General features: G+C 44.5%; 1 protein-coding gene across 7 annotated transcripts in view; it reads left to right on the plus strand.

Moving 5' to 3' along the window:
* Positions 1–473: 473 nt before the first annotated feature.
* Positions 474–22,103, plus strand: part of Zfp2 (ZFP2 zinc finger protein) — a 29,015-nt gene continuing 7,385 nt past the window's right edge. The window contains exons 1-6 of one of the 7 annotated variants that reach the window (XM_085694902.2): positions 474–915; positions 1,395–1,479; positions 2,075–2,299; positions 3,426–3,552; positions 4,308–4,362; positions 6,625–6,762. In XM_085694902.2, coding sequence (XP_085551028.1) covers positions 1,447–1,479; positions 2,075–2,299; positions 3,426–3,552; positions 4,308–4,351 — 429 coding nt within the window. In that variant the 5' untranslated portion in view covers positions 474–915; positions 1,395–1,446 and the 3' untranslated portion in view covers positions 4,352–4,362; positions 6,625–6,762. Of the gene's footprint in view, positions 916–1,394; positions 1,514–2,074; positions 2,300–3,425; positions 3,553–4,266; positions 4,363–6,624; positions 11,610–14,072; positions 14,150–17,579; positions 17,723–19,267; positions 19,441–19,692; positions 19,786–22,103 lie in introns of those variants that run through there. The other 6 variants (XM_048451640.3, XM_048451649.3, XM_085694899.2 and 3 more) reach the window with 6 other exon arrangements.

Here is a 22,103-nt window from a genome sequence, read left to right on the forward strand (position 1 = left end):
GTGTGTGTGTGTGTGTGTCAGAATCTATTGAATAAAAATCAACTTGCAACATATAGCAGTTTTATTGGCAGCAGTTTGCCAAGAAGTCCCAGTTTCCTCGATAGCCAGATGAGGCGCTCCACCACCACCCCTCTCTCTCTCTCTCTCTCTCTCTCTCTCTCTCTCTCTCTCTCTCTCTCTCTCTCTCTCTCGTGTGTGTGTGTGTGTGTGTGTGTGTGTGTGTGTGTGTGTGTGTGCTGCATTGCGCTCAGACCAACGGCCTCTTCCTCTATCATTCTCAGCTTTATTGATTGATTGACTGATTGATTGATTGTAAATCCCGGAGCTTCAGGTTTCAGCTAGCCTGCCCTTCTTTTGCTTTTAATCTTGTAAAACCCTCGGAGTCTAAAGCAATATATAACTCTTTGCACAGCCCGGTGTCTACTCTTTATCCCACTAAAAAGCACTGCAAACCAAATGATGTTCCCTTTTGTTCTCTAGTTTATTTCAAAAGCCTTACAACGCAATACGATTTCAAGTAACAGCGGGAGAAGTGGATCTTTTCAGGACAGTGTCGGCTGGCCTCACCATCATTCAAACAAATGCAATTACGATGCATTCCACATCCAAGACTCCACAGAGCTGCTGAAACTGGGGCCCTTTGCGGGGCCTCCACTGCAGCTGCGCACCAGAGTGGCAGAGCCGGTCAACTTCAAATCCCAGAAACCCTGGGTCCCGGAGTGGACTACATTTCCCAAAGGCCTGCGCGTCCTCAGTCCTCCAACCCTCCCCACCCCTAGCCCCGCCTCCCCTGTGAGTTTCAGCCGGCCGCTGGGCTTCTGTGCTTGGCTTTGAGGCTTGGGGCAGAGCTCTTCGGGGCTGAGTCTCCACGCGTGACTCGAAGCCTTCATGAGGCGTGGCGGAAGCCAGAGGGAGGTGAGCGGCGTGGCCAGGCTTGAGGACATGGAGGCCTATGGCGGCCCCAGCTTGGGCTGCCCTGAGCCACTGGTCCCCTTTCTGGGGTTTTCTCTTGGGTTCTGGAAATTGACCTTTTGACAACTGCGCTGTTGGGTGGGCAGCACGTGGAGTGGAGGAACACCGTCCTAGGACTGTGTCAGACCTGAGCAGATGGAAACGGCTGCGTCCTCACAGTGACTCTGGCCTCAGTTTCCTAACCTGAAGGGGCCGGCGGTGCCAGCTGAGCTGTGGTGAATAGTGATGCCTGGCACTTGGGGGCGCAGTGAGTCCCCTCTAGGATGGAGTCCATTGTCGCCTGAGTCTTCTCTGATGCCCATCCCCAGCTCCTGCTTCTCTCTCTGGAGGCAGGAGAGCCAGGCTCAGCTGATGCTGATGGGACACATTCGGAGATGGTGCTTCTGAGGGTGCGAAGTAGTCCGACTTTTTTCTTCCCTCAGATCACATTTTTGGAGACTGTACCCATCCTTGAGAAAAGCCCAGAAAGAGACCATGACTCCAGAGCAAAGGGAAGGGAAGCCTCAGGTGAGCGCGTTGCCATCTCAGTTCTTAGTAGAAGGTGGGTTTTGTATGGTTTTGTTTTTCCTTTCTGAGTGAAGCCCTGCATTCAGGATTTGGTCCTTCCTCGTGGGTGATTTATGTAGTGAGCACACCGCATGTCTAGCCTTGCTGTTGACTGATCCCAGTCTGCTGTGTACTTACTAAATTGACAGTGACATACAAGTGCCCTTTTGTTTTGTTTTTGTTTTTCAAGAGAGGGTTTCTCTGTAGCTTTGTCTGTCCTGGAACTAGCTCTTGTAGACCAGGCTGGCCTCGAACTCACAGAGATCCTCCTGCCTCTGCCTCCCAAGTGCTGGAATTAAAGGCGTACCACTCTGCCCGGCTGCAAGTGCCCTCTTATCACTAGGGACACATCTGGGGAAAGTTCTTCTGGTCTCCTTCCTTCGTGTAGGCTTCTCTCAGCCCTCACTAAGAGTGCTCGTCTATTTCTTTTTGCCCTTGAAAATACTTACGATGCCCCCTCAGCCTTCTCCAGCCCATAGCCCGCCCCCCACTCTTTGGAACCTAAGTTTTGATTGGAGCATTTGTGTGAAAACTAATCGTGACCTGCCATTTTAAGGTGCAGGAATTTAAAGGATGCCCCCACCTAGATGAGACATCACGTGGACAAAGGAAAGCCATGCGGCAGGGGACACAGTTTCAGGAGCATGACTCTGAAAGCAGGGAGACAATGTCTCAAGAAGCCATGAAGAAAATCAGTGAGCACAGAGGTCAGGAAATGAGATGCTCAAGACAGCTGAATTTTAACCCATCTCCTCCATTACCATTTGTGGGCCTTGGGAAAGTAAGTCTAACTCTCTGTGTCTCAGTTTCCTCACCAATAAAATAAAAATAACAACCCTTGTCCTCTTCTATAATAGGTCAGAGAATGGCATAGTTAGTTGGTGGAAAGTGTTTAGATCAGGCCAGGCTCATAGTGATGACCCAGCCTTAGATACTGTGGCACCAGACTACACTGTATTAATAATACAGGTTATCTTTGGACCCATACAGGGCTGGGATTTGGGTAGCTCCATTTCCGTAAGCCTTCACATTCCATCTAGGAGAGTCAAGTTTTGTTCATGTCCTGAACCTTCATCCCTGCGTGTGTATGTGAACCCTGTCCTACATCTTGCTTATCTTCTCCCCCTGTGTCAATACTACAGTAAAAACAAAAACAGAAATCCTCAGGGTCCAGAAGTTTAAGACCAAGGAAAGAACAGAGTAGGTTCTGTGTTCACGTCAGAAATCTTCAGTTGTGGTGCTGCTATCAGTGGTAAAGCCTGTGACATTCGGTTTTGGCAGCTGCTGACCTCACATTCTTGTTTCTGAAGTGAGGGTTGAAGCAGGAGATTGGAATGTTGAAATTATTTTATGCATGTTTCTATGCACTGATTAGAGCAGAAATTCTTTAAAAGCAAAGACCATCTTTTGTATTCTCTTCATAGTAAATTATTTTTTCTCTATAGGCATTGCAAGCATGTGGAAATTAAGAGTAAAGAATCTTGCTGGCCATGGTGGTGCATGCCTTAAACTCCAGTACTAGGAAGGCAGAGGCAAGCAGATCTCTGTGGGTTTGAGGCCAGCATGATCCTACCATATCAAGTTCCAAATTCATCCAGAGCTATATAGACCCTATCTCAAAAACAAAAACAAAATAAAAAACTCAAAAGAACCTTTATCAGAAAATCTTCTAATTACCATGATGTGCACTAATGGTCATACTCCCTGTACGCAAAGCCAGACTCCTACCCACCGCTTCTCTCTGTGTACTTGTCACTGGTTGAATTGATCATTAAATGGGTGATCCGGCCCCTTTAGAACCTTCAGTGACATCAGCAGCATTTCACGATGGCCTGTCCACCTTCCACCCTGTCATCTCCCTCATGCTGTATGAGGCTGGGCCTAGAGTTGGTGACTTTCCCTCACAGCTGTCAGTGACGTTCGAGGATGTGGCCGTGCTCTTTACTCGGGATGAGTGGAAGAAGCTGGACCACTCTCAGAGAAGCCTGTACCGGGAGGTGATGCTGGAGAACTACAGCAACCTGGCCTCCCTGGGTAAGGGCGCTCCCTGGGGGCGTAGATTCAGAATGAGACCTAGCACCGCCTTCCCTGAATGAAAGCTGTGGTTATTAAAACACCCTAACTGGGTTTTGCTGTAGGGCTATAGAGATCAGATCTCTATAAATATTGGAACTGTTTGCCACTTGCAGGTGTTTAAGTGCCCAAAATAAGAGAACAAAGGGGGCTGATACTGTCTGTAGTTTGGCAGTAGAAATCCTTTCAGGGTTGAAGCTGCATTTTCATATTATATTTATTCTGTGCTGCCTGTAAACAAAGACTTCCCTCAACCCTCCTTGCCTACCTCTTTCTTGCCTCTCCCACTTCCTCTTTTGCAGTCAGGTAAATGCTATATACTTTATCCTTTAAAAGGGATAAAATTGTGTTTTCCTACTTTAAACAGGCTACTTGACACCTAATCTTTTTCACAGATACCTGCTTATAAGTTTTTATTCTGCCTGTACACCCAACGTTCCTTTTCTAGAACTGCCTGCTTATCGTGTTTCCATAGTGTACAGTTAGTTCTGCCAGTCATGTCCTATGAGCTACTTGGCCTCTGCTCAACACATCCCATCAGATGGCAGGGAACAGCCTAAGTACCCTATAAAAGTGTTCTGTGCCATCTCCTGAGCTTCCCACACAAATATGCAATGTTTGTTCATGTTAAAACAAAACTGAGCCTTTTTTATTGTTAATTTTGTTTGTGATCAGGATTTCCATTTACCAAACCAAAAATGATCTCCGTGTTGCAGCAAGGAGAAGAACCCTGGAAAGCAGAGAAAGAAATTCATGGTGACTCCTCTCTTGGTGAGTGGGCGGGCCTGAGATACCCCAGAATCTCTACAAAATCAGAATAGAAGGTAGGCTCAGTGACTGGAGACTGCCCTAGACCAGCGGGTTCTTTAGTAACAGGGCTGTTAAGGGGGAGGACCAAGGATGAGAAGATAAAGAAGATAGGAAAAGTGGGTCAGGAATGTCTATGGCAAACAAGTTTATTAAGAAGTACAGCATCTGCTAATCTATTTGTCGTGCGAATGGGAGAGTCAGCGGAAAGCTATCAAGTGGGACGATGCCAGCAGGAAGCTAATCAAGCAATGTTACACAAAGAAAACACAGCAGCCTTGGGACTGCGAACCTCAGCTCTTTGGTGTTAGAAGAGTTGTGTTCTCGTGATCTGAAGCTGAAGCCCCCCAAAGCCCTGCCCACAGGCCATTACTAACTTTGCCAAGCATGTTCCCTCTTGGATCAGCCTATTCTCAACAGATTTCTTCAGGTACTTGATCCTCAAGGACTGAGAGGAAATGGAAATCCCAGACTCCTAGAGCCTAACTTCCCCTCCTGCCTCTGGTGACTTTTTAAATGAGTATCTCAAAATCTCTTGTTCTTCCTGAGGAGGCTGCATTTCGTGCACAGTAGTTCAGCATACTTAAGGATATATTGAAAGTAGTTCTTTCTGGCTGTGCACAGAGTATGTGTAGGAAGAGAAGACAAGGAGTGAGCTTGGAAGGCCTCACTGTGTTTTGGTACAGTTTTGAGAGATTTGGACTGTCCTCTGGATAATAGGAATATCTAAGAAGTTTAAGGAGAATTTTATGATTCCTGATGTTTTAGTGGAGAAAACAGATCTGGTGCAGAAATAAATGCACCAAATAAATACACAACTAAAGAAGCTCTGACATATCCTCACTCTGGCTTGTGTCACCCTGCTTAAGATGAAAGAACACACTGATGTGCACAGAGCCCCAAGACAGGCTGAGGAGTGAAAAGGCTGCAGAGTTCCGTGAAGATGCCACACCATCTCCGCTCAAGAAAATGTGTTGTTTGCATGAGTGATACCTGTATAGGCAGGGAGACGTGGGCACGCTGTCACTGGAAAGCAGGAGTTGCTTTGGGAATGCATCTGTAAAGAGGGACTTATTCCGATGTGTAGTTTCTTTCACAGAGACTGTTAACATTCGTGAAGTCCTTATGTGATTGGAATTCAATAAGACTGGCTATTTTGGAAACATTAGGAGGACAGATGCAAAGTGAGGCAAAGCTAGAGGTGGGAAGCCTCCTGGAGCCACTTCAGAAGACAGTAGGGGATGGAGAGGCTGCTTTGGGAGTCAGGGAGGTGAGAAGGAGTCTGCTGCGTGAGAGCGTAGGAGTTTTCTGTGGTTTCCAGTTGAAGCACTCCGATAGTTGTTCACCCATAGGTAGGTAGTTGGGACCCACATGAGACGTTAGATCCCCTCATAGACACATGAAAGTGGAATTTGTAACCTTGAGTTGACTGCCGAGGGCAGAATTCCAGGAACGCCATTGCACCATGTTTAAGAGAGAGGAATCAGAGATGAGGAGAAAGAAATGGAAGAGGTGGATGTTTTGGCAGCTGAGAGTTGAATAAAGGAGACTCCCTGACTTGAAAGCAGGACTCCCAGCTTGGCCCTATCCTCTGACCATGTCCTTATCTAAATAAGCTGGTTACAAGTAAGACAGCATCAGGCAGGATGGGACCTGGTCCTGCTCTTGTTGTGCAATCCAGTGGGGACAATGAGAGTGAAGATGCCAAGCACACACAGGACAGAGAATGACGGTCACACTAGACACAGGGAGTCTAGTGAGGACTAGGGAGCAAAGACACAAAGCGCTGTGAGAGCGTAGGCCAGGAGCTTCCTGAGCATGTGGAGTCCAGTCTAGGAATTGTCTAGTAGTGGTCAGAGGGAGCCAGTGTTGACCCAGGAGAACGGTAGCAGAAGCCAGGAGACAGCAGTCGGACTAGATCCTGCTGCGGCCCATCAAAGGATTTGATCTGAGGATTTGAGAGTCTTGTACAGGACTGAGGCGTCATAAGTAGCCTGGAGCTGGGCCCAGCCCCCCATTTCCCTTCGGAGAGCAGCCTCCTTAAATGAGTTTTGTTCATTCCAGTTGTTTAGCTCTCGTCCATTGTTTTATAAAGTGGTATTTTCCATTTTTTCCTTCTTGCTAGTATCTTTAGGCGTATAGTATTTATTTAGGTATCATTAATATTCTTTCTATAAATTTAGTCTTAGCTAATTATACCCACCACCAGCATTTTTTTTCTTCCAGGATGCAACAGCAGTCTTCAAACCACAAAATCAACTCAAACTAAAGATTCGTCATTTCAGGGATTAATGAGGAAACAACTCAAAAGAGACAAGTCCTGGGACTTCACCTCAGGAAATTTCTGCAGATCTGGCAACAGTTTTAAAAAGCAGGACAAAAATGAGAGCTTACAAATAATTCCAGTCACCCATACAAAAATCTTTACTGTAGATAAAAGCCATAAGAATTTTGAATTTGGTCCAAACGTCGACCTGAAGTCAGTTGGTAAACGAAAGATCGCTAGAGAAAAAACACAAAGAAATGGCCTCAAGGAAAATTCAAATTCACTTAATCAACCAAAAATCAAGACTGCAGAGAAACGCTATAAATGTAGTACTTGTGAAAAAGCTTTCATGCACAACTCATCCCTTCGAAAACATCTGAAAAACCATACCGGAGAGAGATTATTTCAATGTAAAGAATGTTTGAAAGCTTTCAGCCAAAGTTCTGCTCTTATTCAACATCAAAGAACTCACACTGGAGAGAAACCCTACATATGTAAAGAGTGTGGGAAAGCCTTCAGCCATAGTGCATCCCTTTGTAAGCACCTAAGAACTCATACTCTGGAGAAGTCTTATACATGCAAAGAATGTGGAAAATCCTTTAGCAGGAGGTCTGCCCTTTTTCTGCATCAAAAGATCCATGCCCGAGAAAATCCTCATAAATATAATCCAGGTAGGAAGGCATCCACTTCCCTTTCAGGATATCAGAGAATCCATTCCAGAAAGAAAACCTACTTGTGTAACGAATGTGGCAACACCTTTAAGTCTAGCTCATCCCTTCGCTATCATCAGAGAATCCACACCGGAGAGAAACCTTTCAAATGTAGCGAATGTGGCAGAGCCTTCAGTCAGAGTGCATCACTTATTCAACATGAAAGAATTCACACCGGAGAAAGGCCCTACAGGTGTAATGAATGCGGAAAAGGCTTCACTTCTATCTCAAGACTCAACAGACACCGAATAATTCACACTGGGGAGAAATTGTATAATTGTAATGAATGTGGCAAAGCCTTAAGTTCCCACTCAACCCTTATTATTCATGAGAGAATTCACACTGGAGAGAAACCATGTAAATGTAAAGTCTGTGGGAAAGCCTTCAGACAGAGTTCAGCTCTGATCCAGCATCAGAGAATGCACACTGGAGAAAGACCTTATAAATGTAATGAGTGCGGGAAGACATTCAGGTGTAATTCATCCCTCAGTAACCATCAGCGAATTCATACTGGGGAGAAACCGTACCAATGCCAGGAATGTGGGATGTCATTTGGTCAAAGTGCAGCTCTTATTCAGCATCAGAGAATTCACACAGGAGAGAAACCCTTTAAATGTAACACGTGTGGGAAGAGTTTTAGACAAAGCTCCTCCCTTATTGCACATCAGCGAATCCACACTGGAGAGAAGCCCTATGAATGCAGTGCATGTGGGAAGCTCTTCAGCCAGAGATCCTCCCTTACCAATCACTACAAAATTCATATTGAAGAAGACTCCTTGAACACAGATTTGCATGAGTAAAAGCAATTAACCAAAGTTCCTCAGAGAATATATACTTCATATTGGCTTCATAAATATAGTGAATATGAGCAAACTTTCAATTTAGTCCTATGAGATTAAAATTACAAGGATAAACCTTGGCTATATAATAATTGAGAAAGTTTTCCTACCTTTCAGTCACCTTTTAAGAACAGATACTTTAAAGTTATAAACATTAACATTGACCATTTGTAAGGTAAAAGGAACACTTTTATTTTGTCCATATAATATATAATATGTGCAATATATAAACCCTAGAAAAATCTGAGTTTAGAAGTGCTATGCTGTTGTTATTAGCAAAAGAAATATCAGCTATTAGCATATTTACTACAACTAATATTTTAATAGTAAATAACTAAAATATATGCATTTTTTAAAGCAAGGGACCAAACTTTAAAAAAAAAACTACCTCACAATGTCTGAAATTTTCCTTTTCCTATACTATTGTCAAACTGCATGAATTTTATTAAAGAGAAAGAAAAAATTTTGTGCTTCTAATTTTCTAACTTCCCTACAAACCTCGCACACTTAATATTCATATTCTAACTTTGTGCTGTGAATTATTTTCCTTCATTGCCTTGACTCATTAGTTATTAAGCCACGCCCTGAATGGTAGCAGTAAATCTTGTCACAGTTGCGTTGGAGCAAACAGCTAAACTTGCCAAAATGAGCTGTGTGAGCGATTAAGAAAGACATCTGACATAACCGGCTCTCATGCACACCACACACCTGAACCTCCAAACATGCCCGCCACACACAGACACGCAAAGGACAAAATTGCGTTTTCCAGTGCTAATAAATAGACATAATTTTTACATATGTGCCTTATTTAAGTAACCTAGTTTATTTTATGTGTGCATGCGAATTTCTAATAGTGTATTTGTAGATTCTTGGCCCTCACGATCATGCTATCTACAAATGTCATTTTTCTCTTATCAGTGTCTTGTTTTTCTTAAAATGTGCCACTACCTCTATATCATTTTAGTTTTTCTTATCTGATGACAGTGTCTTTTATTTATTTTTCTTATTTAAGCCCTGTACAACATGGTACCATACAATAAAAATAACAATACTTTCCCATTTAACATACTACTTCAGTTTGTGGATGCTTGTTCTGAAACTGACAGAACAGCTCTTGTGCTGAGTTTTATCATAAAGGAGTAGCATTTTGTTACATCCACTTCATGTATCGACTAAACATGATAGTTTTCCTCTTTATTGTTTTAAGAATAACATTGTTTCTGATTCTCACCACTACCAGGGTCTTATAACAACCCAGGCTGGCCTGGATGTCAACTATGCAGCTATCTTCCTGTTTCAGCCTCCTAAGTGTTGTATTACAGGCATGCACCACTGCACCCAGCAACTGTCCTAATTTTGATGGTGTATGAATGAAACAAATTCTTATGTGTGTTTGTGTGTAAGTCAAATTTCTTCCTTACTAAGTAGAAGCCCAACTGAAGTTACCAGGATTGTCTTTTACGAACTTAGAGCAGAAAGAAAGTAAACATTTTTATTTTATGCATGTGAGTATTTTTGCCTGCATGTATGTAAATGTACCATGTGTGCAGCTTCCAAGATCATAAGAGGACATCTGAAAACCTAGAACTAGAATTATAGTTGTGAGCTACCATGTGGGTGCTGGGAACTGTTGTGGGATAGTCTTTTTGTACAATGTACAGATGTGTCTCTGCCAAGGCACCTGTGTAAGAGGAACAGCAGGAGTCTTCTATCTATATGTTGCTTTCATTGGTTAATTAATAAAGAAAACTGCCTGGCCTGATAGGTCAGAACATAAGTAGGCGGGGAAGACAGAACTGAATTCTGGGAGGAAGAAAGCAGGGTCAAGAGAGCCACCGCTATGAAGCTGCCAGGTCAGATATGCTGAATCTCTTCCGGTAAACCATGACCTCGTGGTGATATACAGATTATTAGAAATGGGTTGAATCAATATGTAAGAGTTAGCCAATAAGAGGCTAGATATAATGGGCTAAGCAGTGTTTAAAAGAATACAGTTTCCATGTAATTATTTCGGGTAAAGCTACCAGGCGGAGGGAAGCTGCCTGCCGTTCCTTTTACACACCTGATTGGTTTAATAAAGAGCTGAATGGCCAATAGTTAGTCAAGAGAGGGTAGGCAGGGCTTCCAGAGAGAAAGAAGGATTCTGGGAGGAATCTGGGGTACAGAAAATTAATCAGTGAAACCTTAGGGAGCAGGGAGTCAGACATAGTGTGGAGGAGAGGTAATAAGCAACGTGGCAGAGACTGAGGCAACTCCCAGGAGAGGGGGCTTTGAAATGGAACTTTCCACCCAACATTCCAAAAATGGATGCCAGGGGGGTGGGGGAAAGCCTGCTAACTAAACAGTGGGACACACCTTTAATCCCAGCACTGGGACGGCAGAGAGGCTGGCAGATCCCTGTGAGTTTGAGACCAGCCTAGTCTACAGAGCAAGTTTCAGCACAGCCAAGCTTAGGCAAGGAAAGACAGAAAGCTGGTGAGGATGTGATTGAACAAATGAGTTATGTTCTAGTGTCAGCAAGCAACAGAACTTGGCAGCTGCAGCCATGTGGTTCTGGTTTTAGAGTTAAGGACAGAAGAAAGGAGTTATGGAATAAAGCCACAGAGCCCAGGCATGTGTCATGGTGTCCCTGAATGGAGGCCCAGTAGAGAGGCCATTTCATGAAGGTATGAATTAAAGCCTGGATTGCCTTAGAGAACCTACGATGTTAAAGTTGCCAGATCCGCTGGGATTCCTATCAAGGAAAGTTGCTAACAAGGAGTAAAAACAGTCCAAGAGGAAGGAGAGTGTTGCAGTCAACAAAGCTGAACAGAGTTAGAGATCTGAAGAGCATTTTTGATATCAGAGGTAGAGCTGCAGAGTTTGAAGTTTTCCCAGCTTGTTTTTGGTCTGGTTTTTGCCAAATATTTTCTCACTATGCTCCATTCCCTGCATTTGGAATGATAATGTATATGTGATCTGCTTTTTAATTTGATTTTTACCAGGGGGATTACAGTTAAGAGATTGTCATGTATCTCAGAAAAGACTTGGGACTTTGAAACAAGTTTGAGACTGTTATAGACTATGGGGACTTTTAAAGTTGAACTGAATTCATTTTTCACATTATGATACATGTATATCGCTATAAGCCTTTGGGGGCCAGGGAGTGAAATGTGGCAGCTTGAGAGAAAATGGCCCTTAAAGGGAGTGTCACTTTTAGGAGGTGTGGCCTTGCTATAGGAAGTGTGTCACTGTAGGGGCAGGCTAAGAGGTCTCAGCTCAAGTTTCCCTCAATGTGACTCTCAGTTGACCTTTTGCTGCCTTTCTGTAAAACATGTAGCCAGCACCATGCATGCCTGCATGCCCCCATGCTCCCTGTCATGATGATAATTGACTGGACCTCTGAAACTGTAAGCAAACCACCCCAATTAAATGTTTTCTTTATAAGAGTTGCCATGATTATAGTGTCTCTTCACAGCAACAAAAACCCTAACTAAGACACTGAGTAAGTGGGAGGGCAGATGTTTTAAGAATACCTCAGAGCCTCAAAGAGATCTCTGGCTTCTTTATATGTTACTACCCAAGGTGTAAGGAAGACCTTCAAGTAGATAAGGACGTCTTCCTAAAAGTGGGCCAGGTAGTATGCTCAGGACTTTCCTGGGGAAGCTTAGAAGCAGTACTCCTGGAAGAAGGCGTCAAGGATTCATAAGAAATTTTCCATAAATCCATTATCCCTAAGTTACACAACTATGTATGCATGCAACCCATGAAGATCAAAAACAAGTGGCATAGTGGTCACCATGTGGCTCAGCTTGGCTGGATCTTTGTCAAGCAGCTGTGCTGGCTTTATGACTTTTGCCATTCTCATCAGATATGTCTGCACCTTACCTCATCAAAGAATATGATCTAGAGACCAATTCTATTAAATGTGTGGCTACTTTGAAACCAGCATAAAATCATATCTATAAACCATTTCCTCCCAATCTTGGAGTAGACTGATTTATATGTGTCTATCAACTTGTTAATTTTGCTCTTCAAAGGTTGTACATTTGTGGTGATATTTTCTGGTCAGCTTTTCTATCTGTTCCTGAGCGGAGAGAATACAAGTAACTTTGGTGGAACTATGCTGGCAGTGCAGGCCTGTGACTTCAGTATTCAGGAAGCCTTGAACTTGTATCACTCCTCCTGCCTGATTCCCCAGTGCTGAAATTACAGGTGCTCACCAATCTGCCTGACTCAGGAACAGATTTTCTTTACTTGTAATTGCTTTTTGCTGGGTTACTGTAACATTTCTTGTAAACCCTCAATTTTTTTAAAAAAAAAAAGTGTTTATGTATGTATGTATTGTAGGCAGACTTTTCTTTCTCACCTGCCAGTTCCCAAATAACCAACACAAAGATGTGATATTAATTATAAGTGGTTGGCCAGTAGCTCAGGCTTGTTGTTAGTTAACTCTCACAATTTAAATTAATCCACTTATATTAATCTACATTCTACTATATGGCATTATCTCTTTCATCTTGTACATCCTGTTTTCTTTGTGCCTCACTACCGACTCCTCTGACTCCCCACTTCTTCCCAATGTCCTTAGTCTCGTTTCCCCACCTAACCTCATCCTGTCCAGCTATTACAGCTTCTTTATTAAACTGTCACAGCGTAATTTTCACAGTGTAAAGGAATGTTCTACAGAGTATGGTATGTGCATGTGAATGCAGGTGTCCGTGGAGACCAGAGGTATTAGATGCCCTGGCCATGAAGTTACAGCTGGTTGGAGTAGCCTGAAGTGGGTACCAAGAACAGAATTCCGGTTCGGTGCAAGAGAAATAAACGCTCTTAACTACTGAGCCATCTCTCAAGCCCTCAATTGGGATTTTTTTTTCATTTTCCCATATTTTTAAATAGTACAGGCAAACTATGGAGAAAGAGCCAGACACTACTACTGAAGGGCAATAAAGAGATTTCTATTCGGTATGTTGGCAATAAGGGCAGCAACTTGCATTAAACAAGAGCTCAACTCTGAACACAAAAAAAGCCAGCTAGAGATTTGTAGCCAACAAACAGAGAGCATGGTGGACATCAAGGAGGAGCTTTCTGCTAAAAGTATGTCACAGAGTTAAGACATAGAGGTGGGATTTAAAGAATCCGGTCACATATAGAGGGTGAGAGACTGAGCGAGTTTTTTGAGGTGAGTCAAAAAGTGGCCTCCAGAAGCCTCTCCAACATTTGGTTCAGGAGCCAGTCTTTGTCGAAGGAAACAGAAGATTCGCATCCTGAAGGAAAAAAGGGGATAGGGGACAATGTGTAGAAGAGGGACTATTGAGGAAGGAGGCCAAACGAAGACGCATGTGGATGGAAGAGGGTGGCCAGGGGGTGAACGTGACGCAATGCACTGTATGCACGTATGATTATGTCAAGTTTTTAAGAAAAACATTAAAAAGACACACGACCACCTTTATTTATTTATTTAGATAAGAACCAAACATTATAGTCTCTAACCTGTCTTTTTATCCTAAAATGCCACACGCTTCTCCAAGCTCCAGAGCGGCGGATGCAGCCGAAATTACCTGAGCATCCACGAGGTTGGTTTTCCACAGAGACAATCCTGCAGCCCTAAGAGCGTCTGACAGAGAGCCCCTGTCTCCGGCTCACGGTGCGCCTCGAAGTCTCTAGAACATTACATTACTAGCTTACCTCTCATGCTCCCTCATGCAAGGGGGTGTCCAGGGTCCTCTTACTTTAGGGAAGGAAAGGTTCTAAAACGGGTTTCTTTAAGGTAACATGTTTAAGGTGGTCACCGCGCACGTACATCAGAGAAACCACCCCTCGCTAGGAGCCCTCCAGCTGCGCCTGCGCCGTGGGTCACTTTGGCCAGGCCCCATGGCCTTGTGGGAAATGTAGTCCAGCGCGCCCGGCGCGGCTGCGTGAGCGGCCAGCCTCTGGTTTCTTTCGTGGCTTGGGTGAGTGCGGAGCCTCAGGCTGGTGGTCGGCGAGCGGGGAGGCGGGGGCGTTCCCACTGGGAGCCCGGGGCTGTGCCCCGAGGGCGGGGCCGGCAAGGCAGTGCGGTGCGCGGTCATCCGCGCGAACCGCGGGAGTCGCAGGTGCTCTGCTCACGCGGGCGCCAGGCCGCAGACCCCGTGACCGAGACCCCCGCTCGGCCCCTGCTGTACCCCGGAGACAGTCCCACCGGCTCGCTCGGGAGCTCTACCTAGCCGGGCAGCCCTGGCCCGGTACACGCCGCGAACGCGTAGGGGACCCGCTCTCGGAAGGCGGGGAGGACGCGGGGCCGCAGTCGGGGGTCTCCGGCCTTTGCTGCTGGGCATCCGCCCTCTGCCTGCAGGAGCAAAGGAAAGGCGCAGAGTGGGTCCTGGCTAAGAGAGAATGTGCTCTCCAGAATTCTAAATTCACTATTGGTCTACTAGAAAATCCACGAGCAAAGTCATTCGAAATCTGTTCAAAACCCACGTATTGTATTGCGTAAATATGTGTATATGTATAAATAGAGACATTTTACTTCTAAAAATAGGAATGTTAGTGACCTTCCTCCGTTCGCCTTTACAAATGGAGTTACGTACGAAATGCATCTTATAAGACGCTTGAAGTTTAATCCATGGTGCCACCACCCTGTGAAGATAGAGGATGAACTTAATACACTAATGTTTAAGGGCAGTTAATATTGTCATTTTAATGAATGGGAGGAAAAGTATGACTGAACGTCGCCAAATCTAATCCTCTCTTTGGACCTTTGTATTTTTCTATTTTAATACTGTAAATGGTACAGAGTATCTGTTTGTGTCGTTCTTTTTGGATTGCCTCTTTCCACAAGTCTTCAAGTAAAATCTCCAGGCCAATGTCACATAAAATCTTTGGGCACCTCCTGTTTTATTCTTTACAGAAAGTAGCATTATAAAAATGGTTGCAGTGTAAGAGAGACTGATGGCCCCAACCAACATGAAGTGTTAGTATTCTCTTAAGCCTTGGTGCAGGCCAGATGTGGTGGTATATGCCTTTAATCCCACAGAGCAGGGGGATTAATTTGAGACCACCCTGCTCTACATAGAGTTCTGAGCTAGCCAAGGCTACATAGTGAGGCCCTGTCTCAAAAAATATCCTAGAGCTAAACTTCAGCTTTTTTATTCAAAACTTTTACATCTGTTATGAACAAACAGGTTTCATGAATATACAAAAAGTTACGTATTCCTATAGTCATATAAACCTTCCCTCTGTGTCTTCTTTTTGCATTTTCACATGTGTGTATGCGTGTGTGTATGGGTACAGGGTATACATGTGTCCAAATCCATATGAAGACCTGAAGTCAGTGTTGGGAATCATCCTTGGTCTTCCTCCAAGCCCACAGAGATTTCATCTTCTTGCTTGTATCCTCATCCTCATGCTTGCCCAGCAAATGCCGTATCCGCTGAGCCATCCCCGGGGCCGCCTCCCTCCTCCTCCTCCGCCTCCACTGTGTTTGCAATAACTAGAGAGACCTTCTGCTTCATCACATCACAAAGATGTTCACTTATAGTTGTTTATGGTTGTGTGTGTGTGGTAGCATTTGGATTTGTTCCATTGTTCTTTCCTGTTGGTCTGTAACATCCATGAAGGTGGAGACTTTGCCTGTTGTGTTCACGGCTGTACTCCCTATGACTGACATGCTGTTCTCACAGTCAGTGTTGACAAGATACTTAATATGTCAGAGGTCCTTCAGTAACACTATTCAGCTGACTGGTTTTCTGTCACCTTGACACAGGTTGGAGTTATCCAAAAAAGAGTGAGAAAATGCCTCCATAAGACCTGACTTTAGGCAGACAGAACAAGCCATAATGAGTAAACAAATAAACAGTATTCTTCCATGAACTCTGCGTCAGCGTCACCTCCTGCGTCCAAGTTCCTGCCCTGTTTGAGTTTCTGTCTTAACTTTCTTCAATAATGAACAGTGATAAGGAAGTGTAAGCCAAATAAACCCTTTCCTCCCTAAGCTTTGGTCCTGGTGTCAGCTAACTAAGACAATTGTGTGCTTGTTAATGTCATTTAAAACTCTGGTTGGCAAGTTCTCTTTCAGGACTATAACTTTGAATTGAAATAATGTGCATATTTGTGTGTTAGTGTTATAATTTTATTATATAGTACATGGTCAAATGAGAGTAATTAGCATAATCCAAAAGCTCACATATTTGTTATTTCTTTGTGTTGGGAGCATTGACAATGCTTTCTTCAGCTGAGTAATCCCAGAACCTAGGAGCCAAAGATAGGAGTTGAAGGTCATCTTCACTTCCACAGCAAGTTCATGGACAGCCTGGGCTGTGTGAGACTCTGTCCCAAAAATGAAGGGGAGGAGGACTGAGAGTTGCTGGGTGGGTCAAAATGTCACGTGACTTCTAGTTGGTCTTAATAATAAAAATCCCAAGTCGGATATAGGGGTAAATGCTGAAAGTTCTTAGTTCTGCCTAATCCTCAGACCAAATGGGCAATCCTGTCTCTCGGAATCCTGAGACTGAATGCCATGAGCTCCTGTCTCCTCCCTCCTTATATTCTTCTCTTCCCCCAGTCATCTCTCCCTTGTCTGGGAATACACAAGCATACATGCACACCGTGAATAGACCACACGTTGTGAATGCACCACACACACACATTTGAATACACCACACACTCAAATGTGTACAAACAGCCAAAAAAAAAAAGAAAATTCCTTGCTAATTTAAGAATAAGCTAATGTAAGTTAATTATAGCTAACCTTTTGTGCTGTAGAAGGTTAAAAGGTTGTTTAACTTTATTCTTGTGCCTGATAACTATCCTCTCTCTATGCCCGGCTCCACTTCATAATGTCTGGTAGCCACTACTCCTGCTTCATTAAGATCAACTTATAGAGCTGAGAGTGTCTGGTGTTTGCCCTCACTAGGACCCTTTAAATTTGTTTTCTCTAAGGATGGAGAGGTGACTTAGCAGTGAAGAGCCCTTGCTGCTCTTGTAGAGAACCCAGGTTTGGTTCCCAGCACCCACTTGTGGTTTAAAACCGTATCTCCAGTTCCCCAGGGATCCGGTACATCTCTCACCTTCTCCACCGCAGACAGGAAATGCGGTACACAGAAAATAAATAAATCCTTTTTAAAAAAAGATGTTTTAATCACGATTAACTAATAATTTTTCTGTAATTAACTTTAAAATGTTGTCATTGTGGTGTATATACTGTCTAGGACTGTGTTAGGTGTATAGATTAAGGTCAAGGAAGTAATAGCTTAGAATCCTGAGCCAACCTACCCATGAATACAGCATGCCTCTCCATTCGTTTCTATCTGTATACCTACAAAGTAAACTTAACAAAGCATAGTTGATAGGTAAACTATTTAATTGTACTTATGTTGATGTCTCACCCTTCTTATTTATTTGTAGGTATTTTATTTTGCCGCAGGAGGGTCTCTCATGGCTTCCCTTCCCTCCCCCAGCTCTACCTCTAGAGACTGCACATTCTCTAGGAAGGCCCCACAGGAAGGAGGAAGGCAATGGCTATTTGGCCTCTACCATTGGGAGCTCAGGTGAGACATCATTGTCTGACATCTTTTATTCCCATGATGTGAATGGCCTTCATTACGAAGACAGATGTATTGGAGTATTAGAGCCTTGAGCCCCTTCAGCGTCCTTCACCTCTGTGCTGCTCATCTGACACTGGAGTTCCCAATGGTACTCAAAGGCTGGAGAAGGAGCCAAGTCCCAGGAGAGATGGATTGGTGTTTATAGGGCTTATAGGCAACCGGGAGTCAGAAAAGCCTAGGATAGGGCCAAGGGTGTGGTGAGGAGGGAGTCTGCCGTCTCAAGGCCTGGGGAAGGATGCCTCAGAGGATTTGTTGTAGTGAAGGTCCAAGTTTCCACCTGGAGTCTTGCCAGTTAAGTCACATCACTCCCTGTGTTGCTGACAGAAGTCACAGCCATTGAGTGTCTGCCATACACGTGGCATGGTTAAGTCCCATGGCACTGGCCTCTGTTTAGCTGTGGTGAAGACTGCATAGTGGATGGTATCACAGTGTCAGGAATGCAGGTGAGAGGATGATATCATGTAGGAAGGGCCAGCAGCAACTTCCCAGTAGGCCCCACCGTGTGTGTGTGTGTGTGTGTGTGTGTGTGTGTGTGTGTGTGTGTACGCTGCTGTACATGCCCATGCTTATGTTTGCAAAGGCCAGACGACACAGGTGTCTTCCTCTATCATGTAAACATTTCTATGTTTAGGCAAGGTCTCTCACTGAACCAGAAGCTTACCATTTAAGCTGTGTCAACCGTCAGAAAACTACGAGGATCTGCCATCTGTACTATCAGTGTTAGGATTACAGGCATACTGCCCTTATGTGAGTCCTCAGGGTCTGAACTCGGCTCTGCTTGTTCGCATCACTCAGCCTTAGCCACTGCTCCATCTCCCCAGCCCACCCACAACCTCTTAAACATTGTCACTTGGAGACCAGGCTTCTGACATTTGAGCCTTTGGGGTCAAACCACTTCAGGAGCCAAACCGTAGCACTCCCATGGACCTTCTTTTCCTGTCTTGTTTCCTGAGATGGTCAGTGTTAATTGTCACCGTGCCAGAATCTGGAATCCCCTGGGAGATGGGTTTTGGGGCATGCCATCTTGATTGGGTTGAGGCAAAAAGACTTTCCCATAGTGGACAGCACCATCCCCTGTCTGGGACCCTGGACTGTATACATGGTTGGGGGAGCCTGAGCCTCAGCATGCATCCCTCTCTACTTCTCAATGTGGATATCATGTGACCAGCTGAGCTCTGCCATGCTTTCATCTCTTCTCTGCTTCCTGAATGTGGATGTCATGTGGCCAACTGCTTCTTGCTCCTGCTACCTTGACTTGTAGGGTGATGGTTTGCATCCTTGAACTGTGAGCCAAAGTGAACTTTTCTCTTTTAAGTTGCTTTTGTCAGAGTATTTTACCATAGACAGAAACTGCAGCACTTCCCAGTCCACTCCCTGTGTTACTTTTTCTGGCTCTCACGTCTGCACCTATTTTGTTTTCGTCAGAATGTAGTATGTTTTCCTCACACAAACCGATGCCATGTTTCTTCCGGTACTGCTTTTTTCAAGGCTTATTGGCAAAAATCCCCTGTTAAGGAGGAATCTGTGGTTTCAGGAGTCAGTGACATTCAAGGATGTGTCTGTGGACTTCTCTTGGGCGGAGTGGATGCAGCTGGATTCTGCGCAGAGGAAGCTGTATGGCGGCCTGGTGCTGGAGAACTGCAGGAACCTGGTCTCCCTGGGTGAGAACACCCCCCCACACACACCCTTGCAACTCGACCTTTCCTCTTTAGCCATCCACCATATGGAATTCATGGGTTCGACTTGAAACCCCAGCTCCCGTGGGGCATTGTTTAGGATAGTGCCTTAGTGTCCCATCTTTCTAGGTGAAAAGTCTGTAGAGAATGGGAAAAATGGAAATGGAGGAAGTCAGAACTGTTCAGGCTGGGTGTTGACTAAGTTCAGGACCCAAACTCAGTTTCTTTCCTCCCAAGCAGGACATGAACTTTCCGAACCAGATGTGATCTCCGGGCCGGAACAAGGACTGAGCCTGAGAAAAAGAGAGCTCCCAGGTCGCATCTTTCTGGGTAAGTGTCAGGAAGCAGAGACTTGTGATGTAACATGGGGGTCTTGCTAAGAGGATGTGTGAGAGGGATCTTGGGGTCTCTGGAGGGACCCGCTCCCACAGGTGTGTACTGTATGGGGACAGTGCCACCGTGCTGTTGAGACTTGTCCTCTGTTGCCATATCTTATGTCCTGGTCTGGGGGGTGGGTGCATCGTGAGGCTTGAGTGACTACACCTGTAGCATTCGTGCATTGCCTGGAACCACTGTGCATTTGGAAATGTTTGCAACGACCATTTCCTCTCGGTCTTCATCTATGTTCAGTTACATCTGTCACAACTGAGACATCTCCTTTTACTGCCTTTGTTCCAGGCCTAACCGAATTCCTAGCTTCCTTCCTTCCTTCCTTCCTTGTTTATGTAAACATTTGAGAGCTTTCTTTTCTGGCTGCCTAAATAGGCATTTTGAATAGTTTGCATACTTTTAAAAGTGAGAAATGACTGTAGTTTTGTTTGCATTTCTAGCAGCTTTGCATCTTACATATTCCATTTATCACTCCAAAATACCCCATCTGTGTGCTCCCTCCATTCATTCCCTGCCATGCAGCTCTTAGTGCTTAATGCTTGGTCAGTCCTGTCACAGCCGCACGGTCTCTTTGGGACGTTATCACTGACTTTTCTCTGCAGAAAACACTGTTTACATCTTTTTCCATAATTCCAACCCCATTGTTTTAAAATGTACTTTTTTTTTAAGCTAAAAAGTGAGCAGGGGACCTAGAGATGGCTTAAATGGTGATGTGCTTTAAGCATGAGAACCTGAGTTCAACCCCCAGTGCCCACATAGAAACCAGACCTACAGATTACAGACTGCACCCACCTGTAATCAAGCACTAAGGTGGCAGAGACAGGCAGATCTCTGGAGCTCACTGGCCAGCAGTCTAGCCAAGTTGTTGAGCTCTAGGTTTAGTGAGAGACCCTGTCAGAAAAGAAGGTAGAGAGTAATAGCGACACCTGTCTTCTCAAAACAAAAGAATGTGTTACTATATTAATGGTGATGTTTTACCAGTGGAAGTATCATGTGATTTCTTGGAAAATGCCCTCAGGAGTAGATGCTGGGTGCCCAGGGGTAGCATGTCACACCAGTGAGCTAAGAAGTGATCTAGCCAGTATGGATATATATCACAGAGAAACAGAATAAATGTGGCCCAAGTATCTGCAGTCAGGGAATCTGGGTGAGGGTCATATGTAGTCATTGTTCTCTCATTTCTGTGAATTCAGACTTTCAAAATTAATAAAAGTACCAGGGAAGCTGAGGAGAGACTGGCTGTTATCTGACTCCCACACATGCCCCATCCTCCCTCCGGGAACCCCCTGCAGACTTACAGGCGCCTGTAATCTGACAGTTTGTCAAGGCAAGAGGAAATCAGTTGCTCTGAGTCTTGGCACGCTAGTTACCCTGAATGCACTTTCTGAAGAAAAAGGAGCTTTTATAACTTTAATAGGCACAGATAAAAGGACGTTATCAACAAACACATTCAGTGAATACCTTGGCTGGGGTTGTACATAAGTGGTTAAGACAAAGCAGGAAGGTTCTGGCTCCTGGGCTGTGTTGGTATTTCACAGTGTTCTTGGTGGGGTGATCCAGGCAGAGGTTTCTTGAGGCATTGGATGGAAATGTTTTTTGTGGTGCTAGAGATCAAGCTCCACCTCCCACCCGTAAGCAAGGGCTTCATCACTGAGCTTCATCCCCAGCCTCGTGCTTTTGGTAATGATTTCCTACCCCACTCCTTTGTCTTCTTTCAGACTTTCCATCGGGAAGGATCCAAAAGCTTCTTCACATATTTATGATTGGAATGCACACACTATTTACTTTTCTTCCTGGGTGTCTGCCTGCCTGCTGGCATGTAGGCTCACTGAACTGTCATTACTGTGCTGACATTTCATTATATGCCTACCCAACAAATGCTTGATAATATTTGTTGAGTATTGAATAATATTGGATGATATTAGTAGAACTTTTAAAGTCAGGTACAAATGTGGGGATGAGAATTGTAACCATATCTGTAGAATTCTTACCAATGGAAATTGGAGAGTTGTCAGGATAGAACCAAATGTCAAAGATGCTCTCACACAGGTTACAGATGCATGCCCGGGGTTGAGGAGGGAGCTGGCTCAAGGAAAAAAGAAAAGCAGAAAGAATACAGCAGTATTGATAAGAAAGGATAAATGCCTATGATTTTATCCTTCCTTACTTTATAAACTGAGTGATCAAGAAGCCCCTGTGACCCAGAGCTAAGGGCGTGTGCTGCGCTCTGGGAGAATGCAGAAGCAAGTACAGCCTGA

This window comes from Myodes glareolus, chromosome 9 (genome assembly GCF_982192425.1).
Source record: "Myodes glareolus chromosome 9, mMyoGla1.1, whole genome shotgun sequence".
NCBI lineage: Eukaryota > Metazoa > Chordata > Mammalia > Rodentia > Cricetidae > Myodes > Myodes glareolus.